Below are 14,228 nucleotides of genomic sequence, written 5' to 3'. Positions count from 1 at the left end.
TTCGTTGGTCAAGGCAACAAATTGGAAGGAGAAAAACAAATTACCAAACCAAAAAAACAAAAAATGTCCGTTTGTCCTTGTAATAAAGAGCCGTTGCGTAACATCGCCAGCTTACCTGCTGGTACGACCTGGAACAGGCACGGTTCGAGCTGCTTCCCGATGGAGTTCTTCGCCCAGCACGCCAACGTACCGTATTCGCGTTCGCTCTTCGGCGTGTACAGCAGCTCGTAGACGGTTTCTACAGGAGAAAAGGTGAAAGGTGCATGTAAACCACATAAAACGCGCGCAGAAAGCGTGACTCCGATGAAGCTCGACCGCACAACAATCAGCTAGCAGGCGGCCATTACGGTGGGATTACTCAATCAATGATCGCCGGGGGCGGTAGTCTTACCTGAATTGTCCTCGTTCGGGTCGTAGCGCGATTGGGTGATGCCCTCCGAGTGGAACTCCTGCAGCAGGTTGAACTGGCCGCTGGCCACCTCGAACCGCTCGCCACTGTTGGAGAAGTTCCAATCAAAGGACACGTCCAGCGGATCGGCCGCTACGTGACACGGTACCGGCACGGTTTCGTCCAGGGACGCGCCAACGATCATGATACTGCTTGATATGCAAACCGGCGCAACTGGCGGGAAAGAAAGCACCCCAAAAGAGAGAGAGAGAGTGAGAGAGTGAGATAGAAAGAAAGGAAACATAGTTATGCGACCAAATGACTCGACGATGAACAGACCGGTTGGCGAGATCAACAGCGTGTGCGATGTGCTGGTGCATCGGGTGCATCGGTTGCATCGGGTGGCCGTAAGCACAATGGGCAGCACAATGGGTTTTGCACCGGCGCATCTGGCGAGCGCAAAATTTAATTTATTCATTTTTATTCATACCCACCACCGGCCACCGATCGGCCATACTGCGCGAGCGGGCGGATAAGAAACCGGAACGGCACGTTGCAAAAGTGCAAGCCCGGACGCAGCACGCTGGCTCCATCCTGCACGGCGCAGCACGCTGGTCGATAAAGCGCTTCCAGACATCCTTTCGGACACAACCTTCCGGGCGGGCCCCGAAGGGCTCGAAACACGCAACACGACGCAGTGTGTTAAAGTGAATTTTACGATTATGAATAACACCCCCGAGACCCGAGACGCGAGGTGCTCGCAGCTGCGGCAAGGGTTCGCCCTTTACGCCACCGGCATTGGTGCCGGTTGTCTTTTACCGGTTTGCTGGGCTGCTGGTGTGGCCCGTGCGTTGCGGTTGCTCTCGGTAAGATTGTGTGTGCCGATGTTGGAGGGAGAAAAAAAAGGGGCAGCACAAACGTTGGCCCGAAAAGAAAGCCAACCAAAAAAAAAAAGGAAACACAACAAGGACGTACAATATCATCTACATAAAACCGACAGTGCCGTGGCAACGGGAGCAATACCACCGGAAAGCTGTTGCCAGGAACAACTGCGCGAAAAACGCACGACACACTCCAAACCACCGGTGCCGGGTTTTCACGCTGAAGTGCGCTGGGATGCGCTCTTCACATCCACCGAATCCACCGGCAGCGGTTCCGATGGGAGGCGTGTGAGGGCGAAGTATAGCAACAAGAAAAAATGGCGTCCTTTAAAAAATGGGTGGCTAGGAGGCTCCGTTGTAATGTTGGGGCGGTGCGGGCCCGAGACTCGAGAGCGTGGTTTTTCCCGGGAAAACTCCAGCTACACCTCCAGACTGCGGTGCGGTGTTGCTACACGAAGCGGATGGCAGCCGTTCCTGACGGGTTGCTTGCCAGCTTGCGGTGGCCAACGCATCCGGTTCGTGCTGGCGGTTCGTGGCTTCCGTGGGCGTCGGTATGACAATGGGCAATGATGTTGTTTTCGGGTAAAAGGCACTGGAATTAAAATTTGCACCAATGTCCGCCTCCGGCGCTCCGTGGCCCTCCCTGCGCCGGGATGTTTTACAATTAAATGTGAAATTCGCGTCCTGGTTGATATTTATGGTTGCGCGCAAAGTGGCCCCGGCCCTTGCCAGCGCCAGCCGGGCCCTAATGGGTGGCGGAACCAAGCTAAGGACCGATGAGAAGAAGCAGGAGCAAAAATAACAGCAACAAAAAAATTAAATAGACACAAAAAGTTTCCCGAAGCAAGCCAGCCCTTCACAGCCCTGGTGGTGGGGCTTCTTTTTTCGTGCTGGTTTGGTTTAATTTCCGCACAAGCCGACGAGCACGTGCACCGTGGGGGGTTCCATGGCGAGAGTCTAGCACTGCACTGGAGAGTGGAATTGTTTCCCGTTCTCGTTTCCGTTGCATGCGGCAGCACCGTGAGCATTAAGTGAATCAAAGCACTGACATTAAAACTTATCGGGACGGGTGTGAATTGTCTTGCCAGTTTGATAAGCAAATTAGCGGACTTGCAATGGGCAATGGGCCTGGCCTGGCTGCTACCATGGTGTATGGATGAATTTTTCCTTGGCCGCTAATCGCCATTAAACGCGTTTTAGTAAACGAGCTCATGTGAGTGTGAGTGTTTCGGAAAGGTGTTAGTACATTGTCACGCGAGCGCTTGCTTTGCGCCCTTGACCAGGTGTACCGGCGTCACCATGGAGACGGGGCAGAAATTATTCATCCAAGTGTGCCGTGTGGTTTCACTGATCTCAAGACCACCAACGGACAAAGGACGAGAATGTGGTCGAAGTTGGTGGCCCAAAAACTACTGCGTGCCACCCCCCACAACTAGCGCAAGCTAATTACTCTCACCGGAGTCAGTACAGGCGAACTTTTGGTACATGTGTGGTCACACAAATGGCAGGAACTTATGGTTTTGCTGCCATTCTTGTCCCAACTACTAAGGCTACTGCACACGGCGTATCCTGTCGGTGGTGCCTTAGCTGAGGGGCTAGAGGGCAGAGCCGAGTTTAACAAATGCCCAAACTTTTGGCCAGCCTTGCGGGACAGCTAACTAGACGTCGGGTCATTGCAGTACCACCTGGCACTCGGGTGGAGTACTTTGCACCGTGACGCGAACCCCTAGAGTTCATAACCAACCATGGTCACACAGCTGGGTTGGGGAACCTCTGGGAATGGAAGGCGAGTGTCAATGGACGACCGGGCCGGGGTTTGGTTTGCTGCTGTTGTTTTTAATATAGTTATGATTGGTGGCACACGAGGGAGTGTTCAGTGTCGTTATCCGTAACCCGTTGCGATTAGAAGTTGTTAGCGTGCTCGTGAGCTGACGCGTGTGCCTGGGTTGCTGCGGGTGCGCGCAACAAAGCAGAAGGTTGATAATTTTGTGCCTTACACACGCCCGCGTGTGTTCGGGTTCCGTGCGCGGGAGTTTCGTTCCACACTTTATTGTGCAACGACGGCACCGGGGGAAATATCCTCGTCCCGGGCAGTCTTCGATGATGCCGGCATAAACATGTTGGAATATGTGCGTTCTCGCGAGTGTCACAAACTACTTCCCTGGCAGTGGTGGTACGTGCGAAGTTACATCAATTTTTCGGCTCACTTCACATTCAGTGGGCGATTTTACAGCGCCGGAAACCATTGGGCAGGCATTGAACGTGCGCATCGACTGTACCTGCGCACTTGGGGTGTACAACACAAGGCTTGCAACAAAGCAGTTCCAAAATTCCGAGTCCACTGAGCAATATTGTGAAACAAATTTCAACAGCCAGTCGCTGCTAGGTGTCCTTCCAGCTTGAGAAGCAGCACTATTTCCGTTGCTTACACCCAGATACAGCCACGATGGAGTTCACTGAACGTCGAGGGGAAGCGGTTGATACAGTTATGTTTAATTTTACGACATCTGCCGAAAGCCAAGGGCTTCCCTATCTACCGACGCTCGCCTGGGAGAAGGTCGAAATGAGCGTGAGCTGCAGACAGGGGCAGCGTTAATTACTATTTCGTTATTAAGTTTTATTGCACACTTGCTGCCACAAACGGCGAGCCCCATTGACGGTGGCAAAGAGCAGAATATGGCTGGCAGTGTTGCCAGCTCGTTGATACCAATGTTGCCACCCAGTTACAACCCAGGTCTGGCGTGCCGTTTTTCATGCGCAACGATGAAGTTTAATTTTTATGCGCGCGCGTTGTGTCTTTATCGCAAATTGTCGCTATGGAAAAATCAAATCACATCATTCGGAGAGCGAACGAGCTGTAAAGCGTTCACTCTTCGGCGTTTTGGACGCCCGTGGAGACGATGACCGATTCACCGTTGCCTTGCTGCACGAAAGGGCCGTTGCCTGGGTGGGGCGATGCTATCTGACCGAAACCGGGAGGTGTACGTCTTTGCCAGTCCCACTGTGTCCGGTTTTAATATCGTCCTTCTGCACCCGATATGAGCCAACTTATAAGGCTTTGATGTTATCCGCTTGCCAAGCGGACGGCCCTCCGTTAGGCGGAGCCGTTTCAATTCCAGCCTCCCCGTATTGTGCCAATATTTCACGTCAATTTATGAATGCGAGGAAAAGTTTCCCAAAAGCGCACTTTCGCATGACGACGCACGACGCGCCGGGTGACGTCCGAAGGGCGTCGTTTGATTGGCCGTTTGATGTGTCTGCTCGTCGTAAGGCCGGTCCCTTTAATTAGTATATTAAACCCGACCGAGGAACGGAAACTTTGTTGCTCGAAGCAGAGGGGTTTTTGTCCCTTTCGGAATTGTAGTTGTGCTGTTCCGCAGCGGCCGATTGGATGGTTTGTGAATGGTTCGCCTTCGCTCGGACGTTTTGCAAAAGTTTGCTCATTCGATCGAGCTTGGAGCTCGCAAAGCTCAAGCCAAACCCAAGCGCCGGCTTTGTACAGGGGTTCCGGGTTAGGGCCGGGCCATTAAGAACGCCGGATGTGGTTTTGGATGGCGGAGGAATCCTTTCAAAATAATGACGGCTTTCATTAGTCAAGCAGTGTATTGGCAAGCGTACGGTGATGATACTGCGGATGATGATGTTTCGGAGACGCCACCAGCGTTTCGCAGAAAATCACAAGCCCGGGAGGCTCACATGATCAAGTGGGCCTTCTCAGTATGCCCAACAACCGAAACGAACCAGCTTCGAGATAGCAATTTGCCGCCTGGGAATGAGCCTGCCAGGTTTAATGTTACTTCTGTGGCTTTTGTCTAGGGAACTTGAGCGTATAGTATCGCTACTCGAAGCCGCGCTACTGGCAGCGGCAGTTCCTCATTAGAGTAGATTGCGTACAATAGGCCATCAAAATGGGAAAGCATACTCATGCGATTCACGGGCGAGTGCTGAAATGCATTTCGTGCTGCTGCTACTCTTATACTTACAGTGGATCTTGAGCGCAACCGGGTCGCTCTGAGTTTCTCCTCGATCATTGGCAGCCGCACAGGCGTAACTTCCCGAGTGGAACCTTCCCACGCGTTGCAACACCAGGGATCGCGTGGAGATGATGACACCCGAGGTGACGTTCTGCGTGACGGGCAATCCCTGGGAAATGGAACAGAAATTAGTTTAGTTTTTTTTTGCGAAGATGCACGAGCCAGCTATCTGGCTCATCCTTGCACAGCTAACGTGAGTAATGATTCTGATCTAGGTCATCTCGCTGGGTGCATAATATAATTTCATTCGTCAGAAAAGCCACCGCGCCTAGCGAGAGTGACTATTTTGCTGATCCCGTGTCTAGCGTAAGCTGAAAACTGGCACCATTTCAGTCGGCGAAAAGCTCTCGAGAGAGAGGTTTACCTGATTGAATTCACCTAACCGGACTTAAATCCGACATAGCCAAAGCCAAGCTGCAAAGCTTTGGTGGCTGCAGTTTTTTTTTCTTCTCCCTGACACTCGGGCTCATAATTGAAACAGTGAACGTACAAACGGCATTCCACCCTTCCAATAAACGTTTTGATCTCTCGCTAATCAACGTTCGTGGGGCGGACCGACGTGAACACGGTGGCGAGAAGCACGTAAAGTGCATGAGCCCAACAATTCGCTCAGCCAAATGCGGAAGCTCGTTTAGGGACCCACCACCAGCAGCAGCAGCATCCGTGAGAGGCAGCAGCAGATATAATGATAATCACGGCACTGGCATAATCACGAGCTTCCGGTACGGGGCAACCGGAGAAGAAGCGCCCGATTCGAAAAAGCTCCCCATCCAAAGGACACGGCATGCCGTTCCATTAAGCGAAGGGGCGAGCGGCCACATTTATTTGCATATTTTAATGAATGAATGATGATTTTAATTTGTGAAATTGTGCTTTTGGTCGGCTTTACACGGCCCGGCCGGCAACATCAAACGAAAGCGTGCAAGGATTAGGGTGAAGCGAGCGTGCGAGAGCCTTGCTCGGAGAAATCGTCCACCGGAATCGTACGGTTGCCGTCGTTTGCCAGCCCCGAAGACGAAGGCTCCAAAGGCACGGCAAAAGGTGTGCGAACGTGGACCCGGCGCGTTCGGGAAGGGCTGTGCTTGCGATGGGATTTGTGGTTTCAGATTTGATCAAGCCTACGCTAACGGTCACGGACACGGGCATCCCTTCGGTTGGGCATCCCTTGAAGAGCCCGGAGCCTGCTGCTCGGTGGGGTTCGTACGGCCCAAACAAGCCAAACCAAACCAGAGATTACGCCAATTGTTTGCGATATTTTATTTACGGACCACGGGCGCACTATTACCCTGGTCGGGCCGGGTCGGTTTCAACGGAGCCGCTTCAAGCTCGAAGAACTTGAGACCCGCCGGTACCGGGTAGGATGGTAGGGTTCTACCGCGACAGCGATAAAACCGTCGTCGATATTGGTTCTTAATGGCGAACGGAATCTCCTTAATAAAATTGCTTTTCCCACGGACCAAACTCCCCCTTCTCGGACCGTGTGTTTAGGATGCAAATTAATACCAAGTGCTAGCCTGCCGCTGCCGGAGTGTCCGGTGAGGAGGTGGTAGTGGCGTGCCGGGAGAGAAAGGAAGAGGCTGCCAGTTCGCCAGATGGGAAAGTGCGCCCGGTTAAGGAATAACTTTAATTAGATTTTCAATATAATTATCCTGCTTCGAGGAGCTTCGGCTTTTTCGCTCATTTCCATCCGCTGGCCATTTTGCGCAGCACGGGTTTCGGTTACAAAGGAACCGTTCACGGGGCTTTGAACCTTTGGAAGCCTTCGGCAGAGGTAGCTGAGGGAAAATTGCTGACGGGGAAGCGTGGTGCCGTGGAAAAATCTAGAGCCTTCCATTCTTTGAAGCGAGCGAACCCGTTTTTATTGCCGGTTTAATTAGAAAACCCCTTCCCGGCTGGAGTGTATGGTTCAAGGTAAACGGGCCGAGATCTGGCGCCCGTTGTTCAATACTAGGTAGGTGTATTAGTTGGTATTGTTGTATTGTTCCGTGAGGCAAATAATCTTCCAGCTGCCGCCTGGTTTTGGGGCGGTTCATTTCGTCCGTCCGTTCGCGTGAGCGACTAAACTCTTTCGCACGGCACGACACAATTAGAGTGGATTTTGCGGATTCGCCGTCGAGATCGGGTGCTTATCCTGCGAACCAGCCCACCAGTCCGCAGAACACCTAGTCATCGATGCGGTGCTCGACCCCGCAAACAAAGCAATCTCTATCAGCGAGCATAAATCTTAGGCAAGATTTTCATCTCCACGGCAAGGACTTCCTTCCGGTTGGCATCCGGCCGCACCACCGGCCATCACCGCGTGTTTCGAGTGTCTCAGCTCGAGCGTCCCCCATTAGAGCGCCAATCGCCAAAGTGAGCCACTCCGGGAGTGATTCCGGGAGCTAAGGAGCGGAAGCGTTAAACCACCACGCCACCATCCATGTCAGGCTCCTCGCGGGTGTACCTTTCAGCGGGCGGGAACGGCTGCTTCCGGTCTTTTCTCGGCTCGCGAAAGAGGAAACATATTAAAATCCCATTAAATTCACATCGAGAAAATATGATGCCATTATGTTCCGCGCAGCAATTTATCTCTCTTAAGCTGATTTCATTCAATTTCAATTTGATCCCTCAAGATGACGCGGAGACCGCGAGGCCCCGGGCCGGACGGGATACGGTGCCGTCTGGCAAGAAGCGCCAGCCGTTCGCCAGCCGTTCGCCTCGTGACTTTGACAAGCTTCGAGGCACCACCGACGGTACGCGTGACCATGGGGCCTAACCCAGGAGGAGCGCCAAAATAGCAGCAACAGCAAAAAAGAAAGACGAAAAAAAAAAAAAAAACGGAACCCACCCAGGAAGCAAGAAGAAAAGGCGGTGGAAAATAAAGATGACGGCATTTCATGCTCGCTCCCTATCGCCCCCTTTTTTTTTAAGCGCTTCAAGCGGGAAAGCTTTTCCATTCTTCCTAATCTTAACTGAGTTATATAAATGGAAATTTCTCAAACATTTTCCACCACGCGTCGAGAGCGCACCACTGAGCAGAGGGCGATCCTTCCGTGCCGACCGCGCGGACAGACCCTTAATGGCTCCCGGGCGCGATAAGCGGCGGATGGTGGAAAATTAAATGAATTATCTATCCTTCCCGGGTGCGGGTTCTCGCGTGACCGGGTTTGGTGGAAGCTGCGACAGCAGTCGCCGCAGTTAATCTGTGTGTCAACGCCGGCGCGTCCGATACTTACATCGTGTGACCATGTAATGCGATGCTCCCTCGGATTTGCCTTAATGTGACACTCGAAGTAGACGTCGTCGCCCTCCTTGATGTCGTCGGGATTAAGCGTTGATCCCAGCGACAGCGTCACTTGCGGTGGATCTGCTCGGCCGGTGCGAGGATGGCGAGAGTTCGAAAAGTAAAAGAAACGGGACCCGTTAGCGTTAGGTAACGTGTGGCTGGGAAAATGGCACGAGTGAGTGAGCAAGAGAGTGAGAGAGAGAGAGAGAGAGAGAAAGATCGAGAAAGGATACGAACGGTGCGACAGTGAAGCGAAGGATGGTGTTGGGTGTGAACGTGGATAGGCTAGTTGGACAGTTTCCGAAGAGTTCTCGTTTCTGTTGGCCCGGTTTTTTTTTATTATACCACGTCCCAACTACGCCATTTTCTATAGTCGAGTGTGTGTGTGGGCGTAGGGAAGGTAATTTTGATGCTGTGATGCTGCCCAACGTGCTGACGGGGGTGCGTTGATTCATATCCTATAACTTACACGCAGACCACGACCGCTACCTTGAGAAAGGATCAAACCGGTTTGGCTACAAATCATCGCCAGTGTGGAAAATGTGAACACCTGCGTGCTTCAGTGTGCTACGGGTCTAGGTGTTGCGTGTGCATCTTTGTTGGGGGGGCGAAACTGAGTGCGTGTGTTCCGTGGGAAAGCACTGCGAGGGTTGCCTACTTACACAGCACGTTCATGATGACCGAATCTTCGAGGACGGAGTTTTGCAGGCGTGGATTCGAGCCTTCACACTTTAGAATTGTGCCGTCGTCATCGGGATGCGGCCGGAAGCTGAGCACGGACGACACCAGCGAACCGTTGTTGATGATTTTGATCTGCGTGCGAAACAATGAGGAACGGTGAGAATCGGTGCCAGAACCCGTGCCAGCCATGCACTGATAAGCTCTCTCGTTCTCTGCTGCCCTGGGCATCGATTGCTAACACAATGATTCAGTGTTTCACAGTGTTCGCACAATTCATCAGCACCGTTGAGCGGCTTTAAGGAGATTTAAAACGCCCGTTTGCAGATGAATTAAATTACCGATAGTAAGAATCACCTCCGACGAGCTCATGTTTCACCGGGTAACAACCTCTTTGCAATAGCAACTCGAATCGATTTTGTTCAGCGAGTGGGGGCAGAGAACGAACGAGCCAGCGACAGTTCCTGGTATGGGTGCCACCTGCCACAAGACGCTTACCTTTCCCTTCGTGAAGGGTCGATTGTTTTGCATCCATTTGATGTCCGTCTCTGGGACGGATCCCTCGACGTTGCATGCCACGCCGTACTCCTGGTCCGATATCAGCTGCTTCGGTTTCGACGACAGCGCGGCCGACAGGGGTTTTACTGCAAGGACACAGAAGGCAAAGGTGGGCGTGAATTTATGCTCGATCGGGTTCGGCAACATGATTGGGTGCTGCTGGTAACACTTACGCAACATATCCACCCGTATGCTGCGCTCGGCCGGCGGCACGAGCTTGGTGTTCGATGCCTGACACTTGTACGTATTGTTCAGCGCCGATCGTGTCATTTTAGGTATCTCGAGCCGATTGACGGTAACGTGGCGCCCCATCGAGATGCCGCCACCGGTTTGCATTATTTCGTCCCCGTTCAGCCAGGTGACGGTTGGTTCCGGTCGTCCTGTGCGCGGGAGCGGATGAAAAGAAAAAGGAGAAATTAATTGAAACGATGTTCGTGGTTTGCAACAGTAGCCTTCCACTATGGTTTGTAAAATATTGCATCTCCTCCCTTGAAACAGGCTATGAAGAGGATTTTTTTTATATTAAATTTATTCAACTCGAATAAATGTTCCTTTTTATCAATCGATTCCCACGTATGTGTACGAAGCTATTATCTTTATGCTTTTGAATTGAATTGAATGTATTTCAATTTTGTTGATATCCCAGTTTGCAGCGGAAATATATTGTTCGTGTTTTATTATACGGGCTGCTAATATTCTTTAACTGCTATTGGCCGTAGCTTCATTGCAATAAGTATATCATTTTAACATAGAGCATATAGATTGAATGTGTTTTTTTTTCCACAAACTCATTATGAATGTATCACGCGTACCGCTCGTAGCAGTTTAAAAAGAACTTCCTTTGATTGAATAACGCGTGTGTTTGAAAAAAAAAAAACAAAAGAAAAATAAAACCACCATAACTCAACATGTAACGTTCGCTACCCCTGGTTGCACATTCGTGGAAAAAATATTCGCATTAGCAAATGACATTTGTCATCCATTGCGATTGCAATGAGGGGAAATTTCCCATGAGCCACTGCCATATGGAGTGCCAACCCAACCAAGGTCCTACCTACGCGCAATAATTTGATGCATTCATACGCCACCGGTTTGTCCCCAATCGGCATCGACACACACACATAGGTCCCACACACGCACACGTGAAACAAAATTTATAATGCACTCGGTATGGTTAGCGCACGGACGGTGCATGTTGCATAATTTATTAAACATGAGAAAATCATTTATTGCACATTTTTGCACGCGACCGATGCAACTTTGGGCAGGTTGCGTCTTGTGTGGAGGGGACGGCATTCGGCGAAAGGTGGAACTCTCCTGCCCGGGAAGCTCACCCATCGCAGTGGAAGTGGTTCTAGTGTTTTTTTTCTTCCCCCGGGGTACAAAGCCCTTACCAACCGAACGGAGTTGCCGGACGGAGTTGTTGCTGGATAATTGAGGAGCAGTCGGGTGCATGCACATTTTACAATTACATTTGCGCTATCCGTCTGTGCGAGTCAATGTTTTGCGCCCCGGACCAGCCGCTGCAGGGACCGACGGCCCAAGGACGACGCTTTCGGAACGGAACTTGTACGGTTGGGGTTCGAGATATCAAAGCCGCGGGCAAGCTGAAGTGATGTCTGCTGCACAACGGCACCACCCGGAAACCGGAAACGGTACGGAATGCCAGCAATGCAAGGATACAGCGGTAAGTAGGCTGGGAAACTTCAATCAAACACCGTAGAACCGTGCCCGACAGAAGCCAGGACTTACGGCAACGCGGTCACATACCCAAACAAGCGTCAGCCATCGGACGTCAGGAACCGAATCGGCGATCCGCGAAAGGGTGGGTTGGTTGTTTTGGTTGTTAATTGAAAAACGGCAACCAAACGATTCAAAGGCGGCTCGGACCGCCTGAAGGACGGTGAGACCGCGCGCAAGTGCCGCCAATTGTGTGCGACAGGTTACACATTCACTGTAGGTGGATACGGATGGATGGATGGATGGATGGATGAATATATATATTTATCATAGCACTTAAGCCGTTCGGGCGGCTTCGTTGCCAGGTTCGGTGCGATAAGCGGCAGGTTGTTTAATTAGAACCTGCTAAAAACCTGACTTGTGGCCTGCACAAGCTGCGGACGGAATCCGCGGAAAAAGCCCATCAATCCTGGTTAAGCGAGCGCTGGAGAACAATGCTTTTAGGACGATAATTTCATAACGAGCGTGGAAAATAAATTACAACTCAGTGTCATTTCACGGTCCATCTGGGCCGTTCACGCGCGGCCCAGGCCACTCGAATAGGGCTCGAATGGCAAAATGAGAAAACTTTATCCATCGACATCCAGCGGAACCGTGCCACCTCATGCCACCTTATCTGACTGGCAAACGCGGCACACACACACACGCTCATCCACCACAAAATGGCGAAAGAAACGGGTAAAAAAAAAAAAAGGTAACAAAACCTGTAACACCAGTACGAGGGCAATAAAAATTTGTTGCAAACGGCACACCGCACGGCTCGCAGCCCGGATGTGGAGCGTTGTGAAACTTTTACCGGACACATAATGCCCGATCGTTAGAATTAATTTGCTGACCGTTCCGTCGGTGTGCAGGAGGGTGAGCTACCTCGCGCTAGCAGCTGGCCACACATTTACATAGCGTCCTGAGCGTTCCGGATGATCTATGGTGGGCTTCGTTTTCGGACGAGATTATGCGCCTGGACGGGCCTCTGCGACACAAGACACAGGCCCAAGGCTATCTGCCTGATAGCCGGAAAGCGTAAAAAAGGCGCACACACACACACAGATACCCGAGCACGTGCATCCCCGTGCGAGAGTGTATCAAGGCATTACGACGTATTAGCACCGGTAATTACGATAATTTATTTCAGTTTTTGCCACCACCTTATCTGCTCCCACCCTGCACAAAGTGCCAGCGGGTCCATCGTACGTACGGGGTGGCGTTTTCTTTTGGGGGGCGCAGATGCACCCGTGCGGCTTCACGGGCTGTGGCCCAGAGTGCCGAACGTTGTACCGCGGTGGGTACGTAACGCGATGGGTAATTGGAGAGGAGGTCATAAAGTTTCATTAAAATTATTACCCCACGCTGGGCGCGCCGCGTGGCCGTTCGGGTCGTGGGCATAAAATCACCCGTCAAGGACGATAGTGACCGGGCGTGGGGTCGGCCGAAAAAAGGGCACAGAGAATTCCGGCTACCGTGTAACGTATTGTCCTTTCGCGAACGGTTCCGATCGAATCCGAAAACTTGAGTTCGGAGCCCTCCGCCATCGTACAGTCGATTTTTTGCTGCGTTTATTCGCATTATGGGGGCGGTTAATTTACGTTTTTTTTTAAATTTCAACCACCAAATAAATGAAGCCGTGTAAAGCCCGGCAGCACGGGTTTCCGGTTCGGTGCACTCGTGCGAAGAACTCGTGGGTCGCGCCATCACGAACGGATTTCTTGGGGTGGCTTTGCACACCGGACACAGGGCATGTGTTTGCCGGGTTGGAACTTTCATTAGTGGAAATTCAAATCAATCCGTCCCTGCTCGCTCGCTGCTGGGAAAGGAGAGAGCTCGCAGAGCACCAACCGATGCACTCGCTTTGCACCGATGCACCGCGTTTGGTCACGCGAGATTAGGTACATGCCACCGGTAGCGTTACGTAACGCCGCTCGTACGCTGCTGCACCGTTTCGCGCACCAAAGGACGAAAATCAGATACGTGTTTTAAATTTACATGACTGTTACACCCCACCCAACAGGGGTACCGGGCGCTACCGGGCGCCGAGACACGAGCAAAGTGTTCCGGTCCGGTGTTAGAGGTGGGCGTTAAGTTCTCCTCCCAGGAAAGGGAACGAGCATGACGCGGTTGTTAGGTTGATTTTTATGTGTGTGTGCGTGTGTGTAAGGGTCCTATAAATTTAGTTTCCACACCGGCAGCATGTAATGGGGCCCAGGAAACCCCCGCCCGAAGAGCCTTTCGCCTTCAGCCACACGGTGATATTTTTATGCTGCACTCAAACCACGCTACGATGCATTTGCGCTGAGCGCGCGCGAGAGAGAGAGAGAGCATGCACGGCATGGAACGGCATCGGCGAAGGCAGCTAAAATAAATCAGATTTTATTACGGCACACGAATATGGCGGCAGCCAATTAAGCCTCCACCCACCACGGGGGTGGAGTGAGAGTTTTCGCGGAACCAAAGGCTGCTGGTTGGTTGGTGTTAGTGTGGTGCTGGTGGTGGTCAGCTAAGCTGCCAACCGAGGGCAGTGGTCGTTGGTCGCGACCGCGTGCTGCTGCCATGTGCATGTGACACACCAGGACGCCGAAGGACGCCCATTGCGCCGGTCGCGAGACTCGCTCACAAAAGGTGAAGGAAAAATTAGACCCAACCGGTGCAAAAAAAAAAAGACGCGCAACCCTATTTACATGCATTAATAC

At 51.9% G+C, this 14,228-nt stretch overlaps 1 protein-coding gene across 1 annotated transcript in view; it reads right to left on the bottom strand.

Annotated features, from left to right (window-relative positions):
* Nucleotides 1-14,228, bottom strand: part of LOC128732301 (uncharacterized) — an 81,808-nt gene that overhangs the window by 17,807 nt on the left and 49,773 nt on the right. The window contains exons 6-12 of the mRNA XM_053813635.1: nucleotides 9,978-10,184; nucleotides 9,745-9,890; nucleotides 9,231-9,381; nucleotides 8,519-8,649; nucleotides 5,253-5,412; nucleotides 392-622; nucleotides 116-238 (exon numbers count right to left, since the gene is read on the bottom strand). Coding sequence (XP_053669610.1) covers nucleotides 116-238; nucleotides 392-622; nucleotides 5,253-5,412; nucleotides 8,519-8,649; nucleotides 9,231-9,381; nucleotides 9,745-9,890; nucleotides 9,978-10,184 — 1,149 coding nt within the window. The remainder of the gene's footprint in view (nucleotides 1-115; nucleotides 239-391; nucleotides 623-5,252; nucleotides 5,413-8,518; nucleotides 8,650-9,230; nucleotides 9,382-9,744; nucleotides 9,891-9,977; nucleotides 10,185-14,228) is intronic.

This window comes from Anopheles nili, chromosome 2, assembly GCF_943737925.1.
Source record: "Anopheles nili chromosome 2, idAnoNiliSN_F5_01, whole genome shotgun sequence".
NCBI lineage: Eukaryota > Metazoa > Arthropoda > Insecta > Diptera > Culicidae > Anopheles > Anopheles nili.
The sequence above is the reverse complement of the archived record's forward strand: the minus strand, read 5'-3'. Positions and strand labels throughout refer to the sequence as shown.